At 43.7% G+C, this 24312-nt stretch overlaps 1 protein-coding gene across 4 annotated transcripts in view; it reads left to right on the top strand.

Moving 5' to 3' along the window:
* Nucleotides 1–24312, top strand: part of LOC110506207 (casein kinase I) — a 45576-nt gene that overhangs the window by 14484 nt on the left and 6780 nt on the right. The window contains exons 3-13 of one of the 4 annotated variants that reach the window (XM_036981346.1): nt 2503–2543; nt 5403–5472; nt 14152–14303; nt 14652–14886; nt 15274–15359; nt 15447–15531; nt 15747–15895; nt 15997–16104; nt 18227–18334; nt 20892–20998; nt 22407–22430. In XM_036981346.1, coding sequence (XP_036837241.1) covers nt 2503–2543; nt 5403–5472; nt 14152–14303; nt 14652–14886; nt 15274–15359; nt 15447–15531; nt 15747–15895; nt 15997–16104; nt 18227–18334; nt 20892–20998; nt 22407–22430 — 1165 coding nt within the window. The remainder of the gene's footprint in view (nt 1–2502; nt 2544–5402; nt 5473–14151; nt 14304–14651; nt 14887–15273; nt 15360–15446; nt 15532–15746; nt 15896–15996; nt 16105–18226; nt 18335–20891; nt 20999–22406; nt 22431–24312) is intronic. The other 3 variants (XM_036981348.1, XM_036981347.1, XM_036981349.1) reach the window with 3 other exon arrangements.

Here is a 24312-nt window from a genome sequence, read left to right as displayed (position 1 = left end):
TTATAACTTCCCACAGCAACACAAGACCGACACAACAACTGTCTCTGAGACCCATCAGCACTAATGTTGTGTCTGTGTACAGAACTCCGTTGTAGTAGTACATGTGGTACTCTGCTATGCTGCTGTACCAATAATCAATGCATTCCTCTTAATTGAGTAGATTAGCTAGTACACGTGATGCCTGCTTGCTGAATGGAGCATACTGGGGTCACACCAATGATGTTTATAAAACCTGGTATTGGCCATTGAGAGGTTTTGAAACCACCGGTCGGCCATATTGGCGCTCCCCATTTAAGAGCAGTCCTCCATAGATAGGAATGACTGGAATTCTACATTATTTCAATTTTTTAAAATATCATTACATTTATTTAACTTTTGTTTTCGTCCATAACATTTATCTACAAAAATATATGCTAAGGAAAATTGTATATTTTACTTTTGTGTTTAGCTCACGTAATATAATTTGAAAGTTTGCATAAGGTTTCTGTAATATAATATATGAGGTTAAAACAAATGTAGACATTAATATTAAATATTTTTTACAATTGTGGGGGAGGCCCAAAATGTCAGTGCGGTGGCTTCAACACAGCGCCCACGCATTAGTAATCTAGTCTATATAGACATTTGTCGGAAGTTTACATTACACGTAGTTTGGAGTCATTAAAACTCGTTTTTCAACCACTCCACAAATTTCTTGTTAACAAACCATAGTTTTGGCAAGTCGGTTAGGACATCTACTTTGTGCGTGACACAAGTAATTTTTTCAGCAATTGTTTACAGACAGATTATTTCACTTATAATTCACTGTATCACAATTCTAGTGGGTCAGAAGTTTACATACACTAAGTTGACTGTACCTTTAAACAGCTTGGAAAATTCCAGAAAATTGACATGGCTTTAGAAGCTTCTGATAGGCTAATTTACATCATTTGAGTCAATTGGAGGTGTACCTGTGGATGTATTTCAAGGCCTACCTTCAAACTCAGTGCCTCTTTGCATGACATCATGGGAAAATCAAAAGAAATCAGCCAAGACCTCAGAAAATAAATTGTAGACCTCCCCAAGTCTGGTTCATCCTTGGGAGCAATTTCCAAATGCCTGACGGTACCACGTTCACCTGTACAAACAATAGTACGCAAGTATGAACACCATGGGACCACGCAGCTGTCATACCGCTCAGGAAGGAGACTCGTTCAGTCTCCTGGAGATGAATGTACTTTGGTGCGAAAAGTGCAAATCAATCCCAGAACAACAGCAAATGACCTTGTGAAGTATCTATATCCACAGTAAAACGAGTCCTATATCGACATAACCTGATAGGCAGCTCAGCAAGGAAGAAGCCACTGCTCCAAAACCGCCATAAAAAAGACAGACTACTGTTTGCAACTGCACGTGGGGACAAAGATCATACTTTTTGGAGAAATGTCCTCTGGTCTGATGAAACAAAAATAGAACTGTTTGGCAATAATGGCCATTGTTATGTTAGCTGGAAAAGGGGGAGGCTTGCAAGCTGAAGAACAACATCCCAACCGTGAAGCACGGGGGTGGCAGCATCATGTTGTGGGGTACTTTGCTGCAGGAGGGACTGGTGCACTTCACAAAATAGATGGCATCATGAGGTAGGAAAATTATGTGGATATATTGAAGCAACATCTCAAGACATCAGTCAGAAAGTTAAAGCTTGGTTGCAAATGGGTCTTCCAAATGGACAATGACCCCAAGCATACTTCCACATTTGTGGCAAAATGGCTTAAGGACAACAAATTCCAGGTATTGGAGTGGCCATCACAAAGCCCTGACCTCAATCCTATAGAAAATGTGTGGGCAGAACTGAAAAGGTGTGTGCGAGCAAGAAGGCCTACAAACCCGACTCAGGTACACCAGCTCTGTCACGAGAAATGGGCCAAAATTTACCCAACTTTTGTGGGAAGCTTGTGGAAGGGTACCAGAAACGTTTGACCCAAGTTAAACAATTTAAAGGCAGTGCTACCAAATACTAATTGAGTGTATGTAAACTTCTGACCCACTGGGAATGTGATGAAAGAAATAAAAGCTGAAATAAATAATTCTCTCTACTATTATTCTGACATTTCACTTTCTTAAAATAAAGTGGTGATCCTAACTGACCTAAAACAGGGAATTGTTACTCTGATTAAATGTCAGGAATTGTGAAAAACTGAGTTTAAATGTATTTGGCTAAGGTGTATGTAAACTTCTGACTTCAACTGTAAATCATTGGGTCACACACAAACCTCTGTCTAGAGATAGATTGATGCATACACACTCATTTCTTGAGGCTGGACTGAAGTTCCCCTGAGCAACACAAAGCTCACTATTTTTCTATGGCTTTTTTGTCCTGCTCTGAAACTGCTTTTGGAGATGGTCATTTGCTGTCTACTAAAGCTAAACACCAAAACACTCTATTTTAGGCAAGCCCTTCAGTAGGTTGAGTAATAACAAAAGTGCTCTTATCTGAATGCCACCTCTCTCTCTTTGTTTCAGGTAAAAATCTCTACACCAACGAGTATGTAGCTATTAAACTGGTAAGTGCTCTCTCCTGAAAAAAAAAATAATAACTGCACTGAACAAAAATATAAACACAACATGTGTTGGTTTCATGAGCTGAAATAAAAGATCACTGACATTTTCCATACACATAAAAAGGTTATTTCTCATTTTTTTTGCACATATTTGTTTACATCCCGTTTAGTGAGAATTTCTCCTTTGCCAAGATAATCCTTTCACCTGACAGGTGTGGCATATCAAGAAGCTGATTAAATGGCATGATCATTGCACAGGTGCACCTTGTGCTGGGGAAAATAAAAGGCCACTTTAAAATGTGCAAATTGTAACACTACACAATGCTACAGATGTCTCTCAAGTTTTAAGGGAGCGTGCAATTGGCATGCTGACTGCAGAGATGCCCACCAGAGTTGTTGCCAGAGAATTGAATGTTCATTTACTCTACCATAAGCTGGCTCCAACATCATTTTAGAGAACTTGGCAATGCGTCCAACCAGCCTCAACTACAGACCACGTGTAACCACGCCAGCCCAGGACATCCCCATCCAGCTTCTTCACATGCGGCATCGTCTGAGACCAACCACCCGGACAGCTGATAAAACTGTGGATTTGCACAACCTAATAATTTCTGCACAAACTGTCAGAAACCTACTCTGGGAAGCTCATCTGTGTGCTCAGTTTGGGGTTGTAACCGACTTCGGTGGGCAAATGCTCAGCTACGATGGACACTGGCACGCTGGAGAGGTGTGCTCTTCACAGATGAATCCCAGTTTCGACTGTACAGGGCAGATGGCAGACAACGTGTATACCAGTGCCCAATGGTAGCAGTGGGGTTATGGTATGGGCGGGCATAAGCTACGAACACAGTTAGCGGTGACCCAAAGTCCTTATGTAGGCTACAGTTAGCGGTGACCCAAAGGCCTTATGTAGGCTACAGTTAGCGGTGACCCAAAGGCCTTATGTAGGCTACAGTTAGCGGTGACCCAAAGGCCTTATGTAGGCTACAGTTAGCGGTGACCCAAAGGCCTTATGTAGGCTACAGTTAGCGGTGACCCAAAGGCTACACGCATAATCTGTCACTCATCAATAATTGAGCAAAGGGGGCCTCCTGGGTGGCGCAGTGGTCTAGGGATAACCAGGTCGCCAGCTGCACAGCGTTTCCTCTGACACATTGGTGCGGCTGGCTTCTGGGTTGGATGCGTACTGTGTTAAGAAGCAGTGCGGCTTGGTTGGGTTGTGTTTCGGAGGACGCATGGCTTTCAACCTTCGTCTCTCCCGAGCCCGTACGGGAGTTGTAGCGATGAGACAAGATAGTAACTACTAACAATTGGATACCACGAAATTGGGGAGAAAAGGGGGCAAAATAAATACATAAATAAAATGATCCCAGAGGACACATCGCCTGAAAAACATCAGACTCTGCCTTTGAAGCAGAAGACTGTTTTTAAGTTGTTGACAGTCAACATGATGAGCCCTGGCAGTAATTTCTCTGAAGGACAGTTCTAGAGGAGTTTGGGGGCTGTCGTATGAGGCACTTGACAGCAGCACTGCTCTGTATGCTTAGAATCGGGCCAGAATGAATGCATATCAATTGTAGGCTACTGAAGTCTTTGTTTACAAACTAAGATTTCTGAGGGTTGATACTGAAAGGGAAATTAGACTTGTACTTTTTTATGTGGAAGTGACTAGGCCTAATTGTCAGCATACCAGCATACCACCCTGCATCCCACTGCTTGCTGGCTGTCATCAGCACAAACTTGTGCTTCAGTAGAACGACATTCTATCAGCAGACAGACAGCGCTCTGACTGGTGTAGTCTACCTTTCTCTGGTACTTTTCTCAGTGTAGTCTACCTTTCTCTGGTACTTTTCTCAGTGTAGTCTACCTTTTCTCTGGTACTTTTCTCAGTGTAGTCTACTTTTCTCTGGTACTTTTCTCAGTGTAGTCTACTTTTCTCTGGTACTTTTCTCAGTGTAGTCTACCTTTCTCTGGTACTTTTCTCAGTGTAGTCTACCTTTCTCTGGTACTTTTCTCAGTGTAGTCTACCTTTCTCTGGTACTTTTCTCAGTGTAGTCTACCTTTCTCTGGTACTTTTCTCAGTGTAGTTTACTTTTCTCTGGTAAAATGCCAGATTAACTTCAAGCAAAACATTAGGAAATGTAGCTGGCTGCATGCTTTCTATAGTAAACATTAGATATTTGATGGCCGTGCATTGTTTTTTGCAACACAGAAAAAACTAGCTTATTCATTGTAAGCTCATTTACTTGTGTGGCTGCCAGCCAAATAGCGTTGCACTTCTGTTGTTATCCGATGAAGCTATTTTCTGCCAAATGTGTTGCATTAATGTATTTTTGGTGAAGGAGAACTATAGTTGCACTCCCCGGACCACTTTATTTATATTGAAAGACCAAACACTTGACTTTCATTATAAAACGCAAGTGAAATGATTTAAACAGATATTTTTTGAAAATGCAGATTTCTGAGCTCTTAACGCGACCCCTGTAAAGGATACCTGCTAACATGTATTGAAGTTAATAGTCCTAATGCTCTTCATACATCACAAGCTAGGCTGGGATATGTGTGGCACAATGGTTGCCTGGCAGGACTGTTCTAGACAAGCAGATAAATAGTAGCTGGTGGAAATGCCAGCTTAGGTGTGCCTCTAAAAGCTGTGGCACGGGAAATGACTCATGCCACTCTGATAGCTCTCCAGACGGCTATAAATTGCTGTACTACCAAAAAATATGAAGCTCGCAAAAGTCTCATTACAATTTAAGTCAGCAATTTGAACCCAAATGCTGTGGTGGAAACTGCCAGTCAGTAAAAGTGTATCCCTCCCCCATTGTTAATTGAAGTGCTTTGTTGTACCCTGTCGCGCAGGAACCAGTCAAGTCGAGGGCACCACAGTTACATTTGGAGTACCGGTTCTACAAAACATTAGGAAGTACAGGTAAGGTCAACGCTCTGGATTATCTTCATTCATGTTCCCTGGTGTTCTTGTGTTTGCTAGCGTGACAATCACTCAACTGTTTTTGGTTGATTTAACAAAAAGATTACCCCATATCCACAATAAGTGATTACTCGCTCTAGATGACAACGATAAGCTTTGACATTAATTTTGAGAATATTTCGGCTTCATTTCATGCAAGGGACTAGTTTGACCTGTAAATTGGTTGGACATCTCAAATATAAATGATTAAAATCCATTGTGGTTGGTTTCTACATCTGAGACTCTGATCTTAACCTAGTTGAATGGGCTTGTAGGACACATGAAGCACAACAGACAATGTTTGCAAGACGGGCACTAAGGGAGAACAGAATGCCTTCAACTGAAATGTGTCTTCCACATTTAACCCAGCCCCTCTGAATCAAAGAGATGCGGGGGGCTGTCTTAATCGACTGCCTTGCTCAGGGGCAGACCGACAGATTTTTACTTTGTCAGCTCGGGGATTCGATCCAGCAACCTTTCGGTCATTGGCCCAACGCTCTAACCGCTAGGCTACCACTATACCTCATGTTGGTTTTGACACTAGGATGTTGGTTTACCAGGGAGGGAGAATCCACAACAGGAAGGAAAGGCTATCCCCGTATTTCTCGCTCATACAACTTGAAGCCCCCCACCACCAGGCAGCAGAAAGCAACTTCCTTTCCCCAGTGCTGATAAGACTCCTTTGGCCTAATGTTCCTGGGAACAACTGCCCTGGTTGTTTGTGTGTCTGTTCTCTGGGGAGGAAGATAAGTGACCGTGGATGCATGGCTACGACAAGCCCTCTCCTTTGTCTGTGTGAGCCGCCGGTGGTGTTTGATCTCGGCATTTGCATCCCCCCCCCCCCCCCCCCCCCCCCCCCATACAGGAAGTGCTGTCATTCGCCACCGCCAACACCTAGCAGAGATGTAACCCTTTACAGTTTACAGGTGTCACGTTTAAATGCCAGCTGTGCTAGCTATGGGTCATTATCTCAACGTTTAGAGAGAAAGTGTGCGATGCTGAGGACGAATTTGAGCTCTCGGTTCTGGTTGCTGCCATGGAGGCCTTTTTTGTGTGACGCCTTCATATTATTACCATGAAAAGGGGGGGGCTGAGACCTGTTAATACAACAAAATCTAGAATTGTATGACTTGCCTGTTTTTGTCGAAAGGTCTCCACCTAACAAGTTCTGCATACAGATTTTTTTTTTATAAAAAAAAATGTTTATATGTTTTTAAGCAAATAGGCCTTAACGATTTGGACATCAGACAAAAAAAGAATTCCCCCATAGTCATTGGTGCCTGTCTTGATGCTTATATGTTTCACACTGCTTGAATCAACTTCAGAAGAGGTGCAATTTGAGTTTGTTCAAACTTGCCTAAACATTCAAAAGATGCTCACTGCTGATGCATTTCTGTGTAGAACAGTTACTAGTTAATGCTGTATAGGCCATGGCAGAAATGTTATCCCCAAAAGTTCACTCAGGTTTCACATACAGGCACACAATTCCCCAAACAATACCTCCACCCCCCCCCCCCCCCCCCCCCCCCCCCCCAGACATCCAGGAGGTTGAAAAAGTGACTTCATTTCTCATCTAATAGTATTCACGACACCTCTTCAACTGTCCGTGACTCCATTTCCCTCAACACCCACCCCCTTACACCAGCCACTGTCAGGAATCTTGTGAAGATGTAATGATCATTATAGAACATTAGATTATGGGAAACACTACTTTTTTCCCCTCCCTGAGTATCTGAGGAAATGGGTGGAAACCCACACGCTGAGATACAATAGAAATGAAGGGATCTTTTAATAGCTGCTCTAAGAATCTCCTATTAAACCATGGTGAAAACGCTGCTTTTTCATTGGTGCTTTTTTGTTTGTTGGGAAAACAGTAAAACTACCGAAGGTCATTCTTCCAGAAATGGAGATAGGATATGTCCTTGTCAGTCTCACGCCAGCCAACTATGGAGCAGACGAGTGCATCAGACAACAACATCAATTGCAACTGAGGAGTAGGTTGCTCTTTGTTTCATAATCAGGTGTTTTAAGATTAAGCTTCAAAGCTGAAACACGTCGGTTTTTAATAATACTGAACCACTTCCTATTGGACTTCCATTGTCTTTCAAGTACAGAACCACTTCCTATTGGACTTCCATTATATTTCAAGTACAGAACCACTTCCTATTGTACTTCCATTATCTTTCAAGTACAGAACCACTTCCTATTGGACTTCCATTATCTTTGAAGAGTGGCTGAGATGTAAAAACCAGTTTGCTCTCCAATTCTTGCGTCTGGCTTGGAACGTGAAGGTACGTCTTGTTCTTTTGCCCGGGTCACAGCTCTCTGAAGATGCTGTCGAGTGCCTTTGCCCTACAGAGTAGACCGGTTGGTGTGAGTATTGTCTAGTCCAGGGGTGAGAAATGATTTTGGCTCAAGGGCCCCATCGGGATGTCCACATTCGGATCCTATTTATTTAGTCAGAAGTCATTTGCGGACCAGAAAAAGGGAAGTTATTTGAAAACGAACAGGTCCATTTTTTTCTACATACTTTCGATCTAGTTTTAGACAATCAAGAGTGGCCTGATGTTTTTGTTTACCCAAAATAATCATTCCCCCCACCCCCCTAAAATAACCTCCCGCAGGCCAGATTGAATGGGATTTGGACAGCAAGCCCATATGTTGCCCACCCCTGGTGCTAGTCCAACAAAGAGCATGCCGCTTCTACTGTCACGCTCGCAGACGTAAAGAGTGGAAAAAGCCAACCATGCAGAAACTCATTCATTATTTAGTGGGACTGCCTGTCTCAGCACCAACTTACCTCATATTACATTTTAGTCATTTAGCAGATGCCCTTATCCAGAGCGACTTACAACTAGTGCATTCATCCTAAGATCGCTAGGTGAGACAACATGTTGCAATCGTAGTACATTTTCCCTTTATCAGCAAAGTCTGTGCTAGTGGGGAAAAGACAAATTCCGCTTTTTTTTCTACCTCCTACCCAGGCTTTTTGGGTATGTGAAAATGTTGTATGCTCCAAATGCCATGATGTCACACTCATTTGTGCTTTTCATCCAGCGTGCCAAGTAAAGGCCCTGGCAGGAGCCAGGCCCAGCACTGTACCACTACACCAGCGCTCTGGTCACCACTACAGCCTCTGATTGGATCAGGCTAGGAGACACCTAGCCCATAAACCAACCGGCTTATCATCTGAATGTGACTCAGCAGAAAAGTTAAATTAAATTTAAACAGAGCTGAATTTGTTCAATAAAAGTTGCCCCTCTTGTTCCTACTGACTTGAATGTCTATGGATTTATGGGGTAATGAGTTAACTTGTATAGCTCTGCATAAGTCTCAACATGCACTTGCACATTTAAATCCTGACTCCCCTCGGGATCATTATCTTGCTCCCATTGAGGGCAGATGTTGGCTCTAGATGTGAGGGATAACCAGATGGATTAATGATTCAACCACATCTAATTGAGATGAATGGAAGCATCCTGTTTGGTGGAAAGCTGCTGTTCTTCTTAAAGAAAGAGAGCAGCTTAATCTGTGCCCTTTCAGATTGGGGCTGTGTGCGGTTGTTGTTTCTATAGAAGACTAAACCCTTTGCCATATCATCTTGCTGTGAGGTCCTTCACAGTGACACAGTACACCTAATGTTTCTGGGTGGATGGTTCTAAAGGTAGTAAGAAGAGGATCAAGACTTGCCAATGAGAGCAAAACCTACTCTACCCACCCAATCCATGTCACTTGGTGCTGTGCAAGGAGAAATTGCAGGCGAAAAGCACCCCGATTCTATTCGACTTGTCCAAAAACACAATATTTTCCAAAGTGTTGTCAAGTAAATGTTTGCTTGGGAACATTTGTAGCGTGGGAGGGTTGGGCTACTGATTTGTCATTTCCAGAAATAACCATGATGTGTTCCTCCTATGGCTTTCAGCATGACTGCCTCTTAGCTGCAGCCTCCAACCGACCTCGTCTTACAAGCACCGCTGCTCTCAGAGAAGAGATGAGAGGAGAGACCTCCCCCGTCCTCTCATGTGTTTATTGAAAGAACTTTGTTCCAGAGCAACATTATCTATAGCCCTTTCCCCATAAACCGGCATAGATGGATCAGTCACGTGACGGCTCTGTAGGCGTGTCATACACCGGCATAGGTGGATCAGTCACGTGACGGCTCTGTAGGCCTGTCATACACCGGCATAGGTGGATCAGTCACGTGACGGCTCTGTAGGCCTGTCATACACCGGCATAGGTGGATCAGTCAAGTGACGGCTCTGTAGGCGTCTGCAGGCAGTCAATGGTGCTCTAGGGCTGACTGGCTGGGACAGGTTGCTGTTAAGTTGGATTTTGCTCTGCCCATCTTCCTCTCGCTCATTCACCACAGGACCTAAACACGAAATCGTTTCTACGGTGATTATCAAAATACTGAATGTTTTAGTTATACTTAGTATGTGCCCTTAATATAATATCCTCCTTTGTCTCCAAAGAAGTACCAGCTTCAACTTAATATTTAATTGTGAGGGTAAGGGTTGCAATGACGTGCTCTCCCCAGCCCCGGGGGGGAAAACAAAAAAGAAAGGTAATACCGTCGTCTATCAACGATGTTTGGACCGGTGGAAGGCTGGATGTATCCAGATATTGCCCAACCCTAGTGAGGGTTTACTAGGGTTGCTTAAATATTATTTACTTGATAAATATTGACTGTAATAACACACAACGCTGCTTGATATAGGCCTACTACATCTTCACAGTGTGAATGTATTTTCTCTCTAGGAGTTCAGTAAGTTTGGAAATTCCCCTGCATATCAGAAAATCCCTGTGGGCATGCCTGGACTTGTTTCGGAGAGAACAAGTGTTTCCTTGTATTGTCAGCTATTGGTGGTTGGCATTTTCCAGGCTACCCAAACTCCTTTCTCCGGCCAAACGCTACGACATGCCCACGGACATTAGTTGCTTCTCCTCAATGAGTCTGGATCTAAGCACCTCCCCAATGATTTATAGGACGCAAACACATTCTAACCATTCGGATTGGTCCCAGAAACTGATGGGTTGGACCAGAGCCAGAACACACGTGGGTAAAGCAGCGTTTTGAGAATGTGTCACTGGCTTTGATACTCTGATTTGGTTAGAAATTATCTAATGGCTGATTTACTGTTTTGTACAACACCCCTCATTCTGACATCCCCCACAAACAACTTTAATGATAGCAATCTCAGACTGTAGTGAACAAAAAGCAGTGGAAGAATTCAGTTTGAGTCGTCAGGCTCAAGGTTGGCATATGGTAGTAGTTTTTAAAATGGTGCAACAGTTGAAAGATTTTTATTTGGTTCGTACAACATCTCAATACCATGAGTAGAGTACAGGAGCACCTTGTTCAGAATAATACGCACAGTGCTGCAGTGTTATGAGATGAGAATATCTGATGTGCACAATGGCCTGAAAGTGGATACTAATGGTTCATCAAAGCGCTCTCCCGCCAGCCAATCCTTCCCATAAATGAATGTTTTATTACCGTAAGGCCCAGGCTGCTCAGTCATCTGTCCGGGATGGATGAAGTCTGCTTCCGCTCCAGTAATGACTTGTTTGGCCACCTGTGTCGCTCGTATTTTAGGCCTGACTAACTAGATTTGGTGAGGTAAACCTGCCCTTTGTCTACCTGGTTATGATACGTCGTTGACAGAACTGAACATCAGTCTACAGCAGGATCAAAATGTCCCAGTTAGCTAAATCTATTCCACCATGCATCTTCTGCCTCTTGGCAGTGACATGGGAGGTCCTGTTTGAAGCCTCTTATTAGCCCTTGTTCACAGCTCATCCCCACGGTGCCACTTGGTTTTTCACTCCTGCCTTGGCTCCCCGCGAGCACCCGAGATGTCAATGCCTACTCCTGTTTCACAATTGGCAACCTACAGAACAGGCTAATTGGCCCCCGACACAGCACAAAATAGAACCTGTTCATTCCCCCCTAGTGTACAGTGCCTTCAGAAAATATTCGCACCCCTCGACTTTTTCCACATTTTGTTATTTTACAAAGTGGGTTTAAAATGGATTTAATTGTCCATTTTTATCAACGATCTACCAAAAGTAGTCAGTCAAAGTGAGGAAAAAATTCCAACATTAGTAATAAATTACTGAAAAATCAAACACTATCTTGATTTGAAAAGTATTCAACCCACTGAGTCAATACATAATCACCTTTGGCAGTGATGGCAGTGATTACAGCAGTGATTACAGCATTGAGTCTTTCTGGGAAAGTCTAAGAGATTTCCACACCTCCAGTCATGTTTGTGCCTGTGAGATTTAGTCTTAGTAGAAGCATTGTCTTCTCTTCTCGAACAGTTGAAATGCAAACAAAAAAACTACCTAGCTTGTGAATAAAACAACTTAATTAGCCAAGAAACACAAGGACAAAGTCTCACTTCAGCAGACATCATCCGGTTTATGCCTTTTCGCAGATCTTCACGTGCGCATGGCCGCCAGCCAGGCAGTGTTGCTGCGCAAGATGGAATAGGCTATATGGGATTTGTAGTTCTTTGACTTTGTGCGATTAATTTACCAGCTATGATACAAAACAGCAGAAATAATTTGAAAACAGCTGCTGCAGCATATATTCTACTGTAAATGTGATCGTACTTAACTATTTTTAATGACAAATACGAGTGAAATGCTCGCACTGTGGAGCCCTGACCACCCGCTAACGTGGCTGGTGAAATAGACCTCTTTACCCGCCAATGTCAAAATCTACCCGCAGGTAGTGGGTGTTCATTTTAGGCCCTGTTGGTTGTTGATCATTACTAGACAACCATTTTCAGGTCTTTCCATACATTTTCAAGCAGATTGAAGTCTTCACGGTCTTCTTGGTAAGCAACTCCAATGTAGATTTTGGCCTAGTGTTTTACGTTATTGGCCTGCTGAAAGGTGAATTTATCTCCCAGGGTCTGGTGGAAAGCAGACTGAACCAGGTTTTCCTCTGGGACTTTGCCTGTGCTTAGCTCCGTTCAGTTTCTTTTTTTATCCTGAAACTCCCCAGTCCTTAACGTTTACAAGCTTACCCATAACATGATGCAGACACCACTATGCTTGAAAATATGAGGGGTATGCAGTAATGTGTTGTATTGGATTTGCCCCAAATGTATCACTTTGATTCAGGACGTAAAGTTAATTGCCCTGTCACATTCTTTGCATTGTTACTTTAGTGCCTTGTTGCAAACAGGATGCTTTTTAAAAATATTTTTGATTCAGTACAGGCTTCCTTTTCACTATATTAGGTTAGTATTGTGGATGTTGTTGATCCATCCTCAGTTTTCTCCTATCACAGCCATTAAACTCTTAACTGTTTTAAAGTCACCATTGGCCTCATGGTGAAATCCCGGAGCGGTTTCCTTCCTCTACGGCAACTGAGTTAGGAAGGGCGCCTGTATCTTTGTAGTGACTGGGTGTATTGATACACCATCCGAAGTGTAATTAATAACTTCACCATTTTTAATTGAACCCATCTGCCCTTTGCGAGGCATTGGAAAGCCTCCCTGGTCTTTGTGGTTGAATCTGTTTGAAATTCGCTGCTCAACTGAGGGACCTTACAACTGTGTGTGTGGGGTACATAGATGAGGTAGTCATTCAAAGATCATGTTAAATGCTGCTATTGCACATTTCTTACACGTTTTAAATATCTCTCTAAGGTATGAAATGCCTGACATGTCAAGAGGAAAACTGATGATGCACTACCCCATTTCTAAATTGAACATTTTGCATTCTACTATGACAACTTTCAAGAGTAAGTTGAAAGCATAACTGAGTTATTATTATTTCAAACACAGTTTGGGAACCACCTCACTACAAAACCTACTGCCTAGTATATACTGTATTAGGTTCACAGCCTTTACATACAGGTAGGTGTATAATCTTAATTTGAGCCAGTTTGCTAAAGCAGACAAATTATCCTGCAGCAATGGGAAGTGTGAATTGTTATTATGATAGTATTATTAATGGACATTTTTGTAGTGGTTGATATGTTTTTCACAAGGTAAAATCAGGTCTGAAACGTCAAAGTGGAAATTGCAAACTTTAGATGAGTTTTTAAACATCAAGTACACTAGACATTTTAAATCTCCTACATTGTGGGAAAGTTCTCCTGCAACAGGGTGATCAAATTTAAGAGCCTACATCTGTAGCCTGCATAGAGCATTAGTCTCAACACACTGCAGTCAGTTGACCCTGTTTGAACCGTGCCATCCATCTCCGCAGGCTGTTTGGGTTTAGACTACTCCTTTTCCTCTGGTTAGTGCATACCTGGCAGGCATCGGTCTCTGACCTCTGAACCTCCGTGTCTGTGCTACTCCTCCCATCTGGCTGATCTGAGATCCATGATGCCTGTGGCTGCCCTGGGTTCAACCTCTCTCATCATTGTTAGATGAGACAGAAATAACATGCAAGACTTTCCCCCCACAAGGCCACTCTACAGCTCCTCTCATTCCCAGGACTTCAATGCTGCTTTCAGTGCATGGGTCCACAGGAGTGTAACACAATTCAAATGGTCTATTGAAAGTGGTCAGACCGACCTACATGTGGTTTACTATGTCAGCAGGCAACAAGGCAATAACTAGAAGTTACCTTTGTATTATTCTAATAGTCCTCTTCTCCCTCGGTCTCTTTCAGCGGAAGGCCTGCCCCAGGTGTTCTACTTTGGGCCCTGTGGGAAGTATAACGCCATGGTTCTAGAGCTGCTGGGCCCCAGTTTAGAAGACCTCTTTGACCTTTGTGACAGGACCTTCTCACTAAAGACTGTATTAATGATTGCCATTCAGCTGGTGAGTTCCCAACATCAAATAATGCTATATTTACAAGATGTGTTCAAACTGGTCTGCAATTCAAAGGTTGAGCTCAATTTCATGTAATTTGGACAATTTTTAGGAGAACTTAAAATGTTGTAATTTAAATGTTTTTTCCCAGTTCATGATTTGGAAAGGGGCTTTTTTTTTAAATCATGAACTCATCCCCGGAAAGTAATTGGATTATGCTGAGATCAGATTTTTGGGTCGAGTTTCTGTTTTCTTATTGAACCCTGATTGATTAACTTGTTGGTCTAGTCTGTGTGTACCCATGCGTAGTTCAGTAGGCCACTCTGTTACTGACTGTCCTGTGACTTTCCTATTCAGATCTCCCGGATGGAGTATGTGCACTCTAAAAACCTCATCTACAGAGACGTAAAGCCTGAAAACTTTCTCATCGGACGCGGAGGATGCAAAAAAGACCACATTATCCACATCATTGACTTTGGCCTGGCCAAAGAGTACATCGACCCTGAAACCAAAAAACACATCCCGTACCGGGAGCACAAGAGCTTAACCGGGACGGCCCGATACATGTCCATCAACACACATTTAGGAAAAGGTATGTCTGGTTTGCCAAGAATTTCGAAGGGGTGATTTACGTAAATGTTAGACACTGCTTTGTCAGCATGCTAGTGATGTGAAACTTGATTATGAGGTGTTCATACTTTTCGATAAATCATGTCTGCTTTGATTTAGCCAATGAGAAGGCAACATTTCTTGGCTTGGGCTTCTTTTTTTTTTTTTCATTTAAGTTTGGTACGGTTGCAAATACTAAGCATAACTTAGCCAGGGTTTATGAGTGACTAGGGCCCTTGGACTGTTATCACAAAAAGGGAGGCAGTTTCCCAGAAAAAGGTTGGGGTTAAATCAAGTTAAGGAAATTCTAATCATGGCTCACTGCGTTTTCTTCCTTTTTGAAGTGACTCTCACTGGTTTTTATTAATAGAACAAAGTCGTCGAGACGACCTGGAAGCCTTGGGTCACATGTTCATGTACTTCCTCCGTGGGAGTCTACCGTGGCAAGGACTAAAGGTATGTCAGCAGGTCCTCTGAGATTTCCCACTTGTGCTGTGTTTGTAGCAACGTACAGATGTTAAACTTTATGTGGTTCTTTCACAGGCTGATACACTGAAAGAACGATACCAGAAGATCGGAGACACGAAAAGAAATACTCCAGTTGAGGTTCTCTGTGAGAGCTTCCCAGGTACAGCCTGACCATTTCGCTCATCCAAATCTAAAGTTGTTTTCAATGCAACACGTTCTGTACAATTTGATGATGGTAATTTAGCTAGTTGTAGGCCAGAGTGCTTTTGGAGCCCCATGACTATGCTTCAGGATGTTGTATTTTTCCCTCACATTACACAATGGTGCAGATGACTCATTCAAATCTACATCTACATTGGGTGTTTGCTGTTACAGAGGAGATGGCCACCTATTTGCGTTACGTAAGACGGTTGGATTTCTTTGAAAAGCCTGACTACGAATACCTGAGGACCCTGTTTACAGAGCTGTTTGAACGGAAAGGATACACCTTCGATTACACCTACGACTGGGTCGGCAGGCAGATAGTATGTAACTCCACTCACTGACTAATATTGGGGGGGAAACATAGAGCAGGCCTAAGTATTTTAGCTACAATATAACACTGGTTTACTGTTGTACCCTATAGCCAACACCAGTGGGGACTGTCAACATGGACTCTGGGGCGTCTGCCATCACGAGAGAGAGCCACCCGCACAGAGACCGGCCCTCGCAGCACCAACCCATGAGGAATCAGGTAAGCTGGACCTCCACTTTCCCAGAGCTGCCAGTTCAACTGGCTCTGGAAACCCCTGATCCACACTGATGATTTGACAAGGGAATGCCCTAACCACAGTATTTTTAAATTAAGGCGCAAGGATCCTAACGGCTGTTACGTTACCCCTTTAGTTACTATCCCCCTAGCCTCTGGAATAGCCTGCCGGAGAACCTGAGGGGGACCGAGACTGTGGACATATTTAATAGGCATCTTGAAACACATTTGACTGCTTTTCCTTAGGGTGCTTTTTAGTCTTTTAGTTTTTTTTATCCTCTGTTATAAATATTTAATTTGTACCATTTTTCTTTTTTTCTGTGAAGCGCATTGCATCCATGTCAATATAAATAAAGCTTGATTTGATTAGAGTAACCTACATCCTCCAACACTGAACCCTCCTCCTCCTCCACCTACTTACTGAAGAGCAAGTTTTAGAATCTGTGGTGGGGGGAGTTTACAGAGTGGGTCCCTTGGGTGTGGTGGGGAGGTACCACAGCAGCTCCAGGCCATAACCCACTGAGTCAGACTCATCATTCTTACTCTGTTAAATAAACAATGGTGGTTGGATCCCACAGCTGCAGCCAACTGCGACGCTTATTAAGCATGCAAGACTGCGGGGCTTGTTTGACGCACATAATGGCAACGATGCATGTGTATAAACCTCCTGGCATTTCACGGAACATTAAAGGTATATCTGGGATTGAACTTTTTTGTATTTCCTGGTTCAAAATGTTATGTATAATTGAGTTCCTTACAAAAGTAAGTTGAATGCTAACTTTATTTGCCAGTGCACTGTGGCTTTGAACCCTTTGACAAGCATTTGATTCATAAGGGGCTACCTTAACCTTTTGCACATGCCACCTCTGCATGCATTCCTCAACACTGGCCAAATACCAGAGAGGGCAATCAGGCTTTGAGGAAGTTAACCATCACCTTCACCACAGTCACATCACAATGGGAAATCTCAGTCTGAACCTAGCTCACACGCTGAATGTTGCTCGTTGATATGCAGACACTTCTATCATTCTTACTCTTTTAAATAAACTGCCAAAAGAGACAGTGGCAAGAAGAAGGTATGTGAACCCTTTGGAATTACCTGGATTTCTGCATAAATTGGTTATACAATTTGATCTGATCTTTATCTAAGTTGCAACAATAGACAAACGCAGTCTGCTTAAACTAATAACACAAACAGTTATACATGTTCATGTCTTTATTGAACACACCGTATAAACATTCACCCTGCAGGGTGGGAAAAGTATGTGAATCCTTGGATTTAATAACTGGTTAACCCTCCTTTGGCAGCAATAACCTCAACTGAAGTTTTCTGTCGTTGCAGATCAGACCTGCACAACGGTCAGGAGGAATTTTGGAACATTCCTCTTTACAAAACTGTTTCAGATCAGCAATATTCTTGGGATGACTGGTGTGAACCGCTCTTTTGAGGTCATGCCACAGCATCTCAATTTTGAAGTAGTCATTAGCCTAGGGGTTCACATACCTTTTCCAACCCACACTGTGAATGTTTAAATTATGTATTCAATATAGACAAGAAAAATACAATAATTTGAGTGTTATTAGTTTAAGCAGACTGTGTTTGTCTGTGTTGATCTAATTTTTTGACCAATTTATGCAGAAATCCAGATTATTCCAAAGGTTTCACATACTTTCTTGCCACTGTATTCATGTATTACAGTCCCGTTGATTGAATCCTTTATGTAGTCAACTACCCTGTGTTTATTCTGTCGTGTGATGACTGGTTCACTCAGGGCCAAATCCCAACTTGTGAAGCTCACGCCTTACTGTAACTTAATGTTGTGTATAGCACCCATTGGTTTCAGTGGGGGAGATTTAAGCAAAAGTTTGAGTGGAATGTGCGTAGCGCCAAGTTAGCATCCGGCCCTCGGTCACTAATGCAGTTTCCTGCTTCGCCTTTTTTATTCATCTCTGCTTCTTTTCCCTTTCCTTTGCCGCTTTGCATGACACCTGGCCATGCCCCCACACACACTTAAACCCCGCCCCCACCCATTCCACCCAAACTCGCAACGACCCATCCCACCCTCACTCCCTTTCCCTTCCATCACCACCACAACTCCCTGAGCAGACGGCAGCTTCTGACCGGAGGGGAGCATGGGAAGTGCAGCCCAGTCGGACAAACTCCTCCTACATGGCCTCCCACCTGGCATCAGACAGGCACGGGGGCTCAGTGCAGGTACACTACTACAACTCCACGTTGACCCATCAGTCCGTTGTCCACTTCCCCCTCCACCCCGTTTCCTCACATGGTGTGCCAGGGTCCACCACAAGTATGTCCATGGCATATGTTACACATCAGTGGCATACTTGAGTGTGGAGGTGTGTGTGTGCTCACACATCTTTTGTCCTACAGCTGATAGCCCTTGGTCTTCTTTCCCTGTGTTTTTAGAAAGACAAGCTTCGAAACAGGTGACGACTGGTTATGACAAACTAATCTGCTGGCTAGCGGAGTAGACCACCTGTTTAGGTGAGGTGCTGGCTAGCGGAGTAGAACACCTGTTTAGGAGAGGCGCTGGCTGGCTGGCAGAGTAGAACACCTGTTTATTAGGTGAGGCGCTGGCTGGCTGGCAGAGTAGAACACCTGTTTATTAGGTGAGGTGCTGGCTGGCTAGCGGAGTAGAACACCTGTTTATTAGGTGAGGTGCTGGCTGGCTGGCAGAGTAGAACACCTGTTTAGGAGAGGCGCTGGCTGGCTGGCAGAGTAGAACACCTGTTTAGGAGAGGCGCTGGCTGGCTGGCAGAGTAGAACACCTGTTTAGGAGAGGCGCTGGCTGGCTGGCAGAGTAGAACACCTGTTTATTAGGAGAGGCGCTGGCTGGCTGGCGGAGTAGAACACCTGTTTATTAGGTGGGGCGCTGGCTGGCTGGCAGAGTAGAACACCTGTTTATTAGGTGAGGCGCTGGCTGGCTGGCGGAGTAGAACACCTGTTTATTAGGTGAGGCGCTGGCTGGCTGGCAGAGTAGAACACCTGTTTATTAGGTGAGGCGCTGGCTGGCTGGCAGAGTAGAACACCTGTTTATTAGGTGAGGCGCTGGCTGGCTGGCAGAGTAGAACACCTGTTTATTAGGTGAGGCGCTGGCTGGCTGGCAGAGTAGAACACCTGTTTAGGAGAGGCGCTGGCTGGCTGGCAGAGTAGAACACCTGTTTAGGAGAGGCGCTGGCTGGCTGGCAGAGTAGAACACCTGTTTAGGAGAGGCGCTGGCTGGCTGGCAGAGTAGAACACCTGTTTAGGAGAGGCGCTGGCTGGCAGAGTAGAACACCTGTTTATTAGGTGAGGCGCTGGCTGGCTGGCAGAGTAGAACACCTGTTTATTAGGAGAGGCGCTGGCTGGCTGGCAGAGTAGAACACCTGTTTAGGAGAGGCGCTGGCTGGCTGGCAGAGTAGAACACCTGTTTAGGAGAGGCGCTGGCTGGCTGGCAGAGTAGAACACCTGTTTAGGTGAGGCGCTGGCTGGCTGGCAGAGTAGAACACCTGTTTATTAGGTGAGGCGCTGGCTGGCTGGCGGAGTAGAACACCTGTTTATTAGGTGGGGCGCTGGCTGGCAGAGTAGAACACCTGTTTATTAGGTGAGGCGCTGGCTGGCTGGCAGAGTAGAACACCTGTTTAGGAGAGGCGCTGGCTGGCTGGCGGAGTAGAACACCTGTTTATTAGGTGAGGCGCTGGCTGGCTGGCAGAGTAGAACACCTGTTTATTAGGTGAGGCGCTGGCTGGCTGGCAGAGTAGAACACCTGTTTATTAGGTGAGGCGCTGGCTGGCTGGCAGAGTAGAACACCTGTTTATTAGGTGAGGCGCTGGCTGGCTGGCAGAGTAGAACACCTGTTTAGGAGAGGCGCTGGCTGGCGGAGTAGAACACCTGTTTAGGAGAGGCGCTGGCTGGTGGCAGAGTAGAACAGCTGTTTATTAGGTGAGGCGCTGGCTGGCTGGCAGAGTAGAACACCTGTTTATTAGGTGAGGCGCTGGCTGGCTGGCAGAGTAGAACACCTGTTTTATTAGGTGAGGTGCTGGCTGGCTGGCAGAGTAGAACACCTGTTTATTAGGTGAGGCGCTGGCTGGCTGGCAGAGTAGAACACCTGTTTATTAGGTGAGGCGCTGGCTGGCTGGCAGAGTAGAACACCTGTTTATTAGGTGAGGCGCTGGCTGGCTGGCAGAGTAGAACACCTGTTTAGGAGAGGCGCTGGCTGGCTGACTAGAAGAGTAGAACACTTGAAAAAGATAAGGAGAGCCACACTCTAGGAGCTCAGATGAAATGACTAAATAACCTAATAACCATGACGAACTGACATTATACAACCAGATTGATCCTTGTTGTGTTTGGTGCAGTGATAAGAATGACTTGGTTTAGCAATGCATGTTTTTGATTAAATAATCCTAAATAGGGTAAATCTTCATCAAATAATGCCCCTGCATTTTAGGGCTTCAGTATAGTGTGATTTAATGGCTGGTGTAATACATGTATGCCTCACATTTTACTCACACCTCTTGATAAATATTTGGAGAGGTTCATTTAAGATTGAAAAGTTTATTTATTTATTTAAAATGTGAAAAGCTAAAACTGCTTGACAAAGCTTGGTAATATTTCAATAAATACGGTTTTGATACAGAACACAATAGATGGTATTACTTGCAGTATACATTGTGTGCGTGCGTCATGGACTGGCACTGTTTTTGAGCTGTGAAGTTGTGGAAACAGTCATTGACTCCATCTGAATCAACCCTCTCTCCGTGTGCCACAGGTGGTCAGTTCAACCAATGGGGAGCTGAATGCCGATGACCCTCTGGCAACACACTCCAACGCACCAATCACAGTCCAGGCTGAGGTGGAGGTGGTGGATGAGGCCAAGTATGTATCAGCTCACCCCTCACCTCTCTCCAACTCTACTCCCTCTGCTTCACCTCTCCTCCTCCATCTCTCTCTCTCATACTCCCTCTGCTTTACCTCTCCTCCTCCTCCTCATCTCTCTCTCTCTCTCCTACTCCCTCTGCTTCACCTCTCCTCCTCCATCTCTCTCTCTCCTACTCCCTCTGCTTTACCTCTCCTCCTCATCTCTCTCTCTCTCTCTCTCTCCTACTCCCTCTGCTTTACCTCTCCTCCTCATCTCTCTCCATCTCTCTCTCTCCTACTCCCTCTGCTTTACCTCTCCTCCTCCTCATCTCTCTCTCTCTCTCTCTCTCTCTCTCATACTCCCTCTGCTTTACCTCTCTCCCTACACTGTCCCCTCTGTGTGTGTGTTGCTTCCTGGTTGTGTACTTTCTAAGCCTGTGTCCTGCGTGTCCCTATTACAATCCTTTGTCTTGGTAAGGTTGGGACTGCTCCCCCCCCCCCCCCCCCCCCCATCAGATATCCTCTCACTTCTCATAAGCTCAGTGCAGCAAGAGAAGAACAAATGAAAACTCATAGAATGCAATGAGCATATCAAAACTCAGTGCATATCATGTAATATCATCTCTAGGATTACCCAAAATTAGATGGACCTACTGACATTTTTGGTGAATGAAATACCTGTAACATACCCAGCATAGTGAATGCCAACATTGAGTGTTTGGTCCTTCGATATAATCTTATCCACCAGTGTCTGTTGTCCCCCAGCCTGGTTCCTCTCTAGGTTTCTTCCTAGGTTCCTGCCTTCCTAGGGAGTTTTTCCTTGCCACCGTGCGTCTGCATTGCTTGCTCTTTGGCATTGCTGACATAAAGGGCTTTATAAAATCTGTTTTGAAATTGTTAGGTGATTGGTTTGTCTCCCACTTGTTCATTCATATACCCTTTTGATATGTTTTCCGCTGGCCCTTTGATTTTCCCGTCGTCAATAGACTTCCTCTTTGATACGATCCCACTGCGTTGAAAGCCAGGGCCCCAGAAGACAGTTCAATTAATGTGACAACAGGGTTTCCATAGCAATGAGGCGTAAAGCTCCGTTTTTCTCTTGTTGTTTCTCTCCCTCCCTCGCTCTCTGGTAATCCTTTCTACATCCGTTCCGAAAGGATTTTGGAAGTCTTGCTTGTGGTAATGAGCGTCCGTGATACAGTATATTGAAGTAGAGTGAGGTTATACATCAGTTGAATCCTTAGAACTCGTTAGAACTAAACAGGTGTAGGCAGCTCTAGAACCTAAGAGTTGGAGCCATTGAGTCTTCAACCTTTTGAACCCTGACCCCTGTGTCCACTTGTGTATGTTGTGTGTGTGGCATGGTCTGTCCCATCAACTGCTGTATTAATCTGTCTTTTCTCTCTACACTCTTTCTTCTCTGTAGCTGCGTGAAAATGCTCAACCTGTGGTGAGTCCCTCTCTCCTAGTCCATACCATACCCATGGGACAGGACAGGGAGTGGACCAGCCTAGGCTGCTAGTGTAGTTGACTAGTACACACTGTGAAGGGACCCGGCTCTTATACTGTGAAAAACAGATTAAAAAGAGTGATCCATATATCCACTACTGATATAGGCCAGTGGGTTATAAAATCATTTTCAGGTAGTCTATCTCCTCACTGATAGTGATGCTACAGATCAGCTGTATGGGTTAGGTAATATCTAATGATATCATTCTTTAAATAAAACTGTGCTTTTCATACATTGACTTGAATATAGGCTATTGAGTACTTTCTTTAAAAAAGTATATACATTTGGAAATGCTGCCAATTCCTTGTTTTCTGTTATGGAGGCAGCCTTAAATATCGACTAAAACCTACTAGCTAGCAGGGCATCTTTTTTTAAAAATATTTACTAAAACCTACTAGCTAGCAGGGCACCTTTTTTTATATATATTTACTAAAACCTACTAGCTAGCAGGACACCTTAAATATTTACTAAAACCTACTAGCTAGCAGGACACCTTAAATATTTACTAAAACCTACTAGCTAGCAGGACACCTTACATATTTACTAAAACCTACTAGCTAGCAGGGCACCTTAAATATTTACTTAAACCTACTAGCTAGCAGAGCACCTTAAATATTTACTTAAACCTACTAGCTAGCAGGGCACCTTAAATATTTACTAAAACCTACTAGCTAGTGTCAATGATTTAGTTATAGGAGAAACAAGACCAAGATGAGACTCTGGACAAGGCGGATACGGTATATTTGAGGCATTTTAATCTAGCATAGTAATATCTGGCAAACGTGCAGCACGGCTCCTATCGTCCACTCTTAGGGAGGTTTCGGAAAAAGAGGGCGTAACACATATTTGGGCAGTACATTTATACATTGAAATGACGTAGGTAGATTCTAGTAGTCCTGGCTCCTGGTTGGTTGTTCGTAGGTGATAGACAGTCCTCTCCAGCCTGTTGTCAGTATCCCATTAGTTCTTGACAGAGTTCTTTGTCTTTGTAGCCCATCCCAAAGGGTTTGGAGCAGTGTATATTCATGGGTTATCAGTGTGTTTAACAACAGTCCGTGAATGCGTCATTACATGTTTTAATATGTTATTACAACACTAGTAGGGCACCTTTTTTTATATTTACTAAAACCTACTAGCTAGCAGGGAACCTTAAATATTTACTAAAACCTACTAGCTAGCAGGACACCTTAAATATTTACTAAAACCTACTAGCTAGCAGGGCACCTTAAATATTTACTTAAACCTACTAGCTAGCAGAGCACCTTAAATATTTACTTAAACCTATTAGCTAGCAGGGCACCTTAAATATTTACTAAAACCTACTAGCTAGCAGGACACCTTAAATATTTACTTAAACCTACTAGCTAGCAGAGCACCTTAAATATTTACTTAAACCCACTAGCTAGCAGGGCACCTTAAATATTTACTAAAACCTACTAGCTAGCAGGACACCTTAAATATTTACTAAAACCTACTAGCTAGCAGGGCACCTTTTTAATATCTACTAAAACCTACTAGCTAGCAGGGCACCTTTTTAATATCTACTAAAACCTACTAGCTAGCAGGGCACCTTTTTTTATATTTACAGTGCCTTGCGAAAGTATTCGGCCCCCTTGAACTTTGCGACCTTTTGCCACATTTCAGGCTTCAAACATAAAGATATAAAACTGTATTATTTTGTGAAGAATCAACAACAAGTAGGACACAATCATGAAGTGGAATGACATTTATTGGATATTTCAAACTTTTTTAACAAATCAAAAACTGAAAAATTGGGCGTGCAAAATTATTCCGCCCCTTTAAGTTAATACTTTGTAGCGCT

Source organism: Oncorhynchus mykiss, chromosome 6 (assembly GCF_013265735.2).
Source record: "Oncorhynchus mykiss isolate Arlee chromosome 6, USDA_OmykA_1.1, whole genome shotgun sequence".
NCBI lineage: Eukaryota > Metazoa > Chordata > Actinopteri > Salmoniformes > Salmonidae > Oncorhynchus > Oncorhynchus mykiss.
The sequence above is the reverse complement of the archived record's forward strand: the minus strand, read 5'-3'. Positions and strand labels throughout refer to the sequence as shown.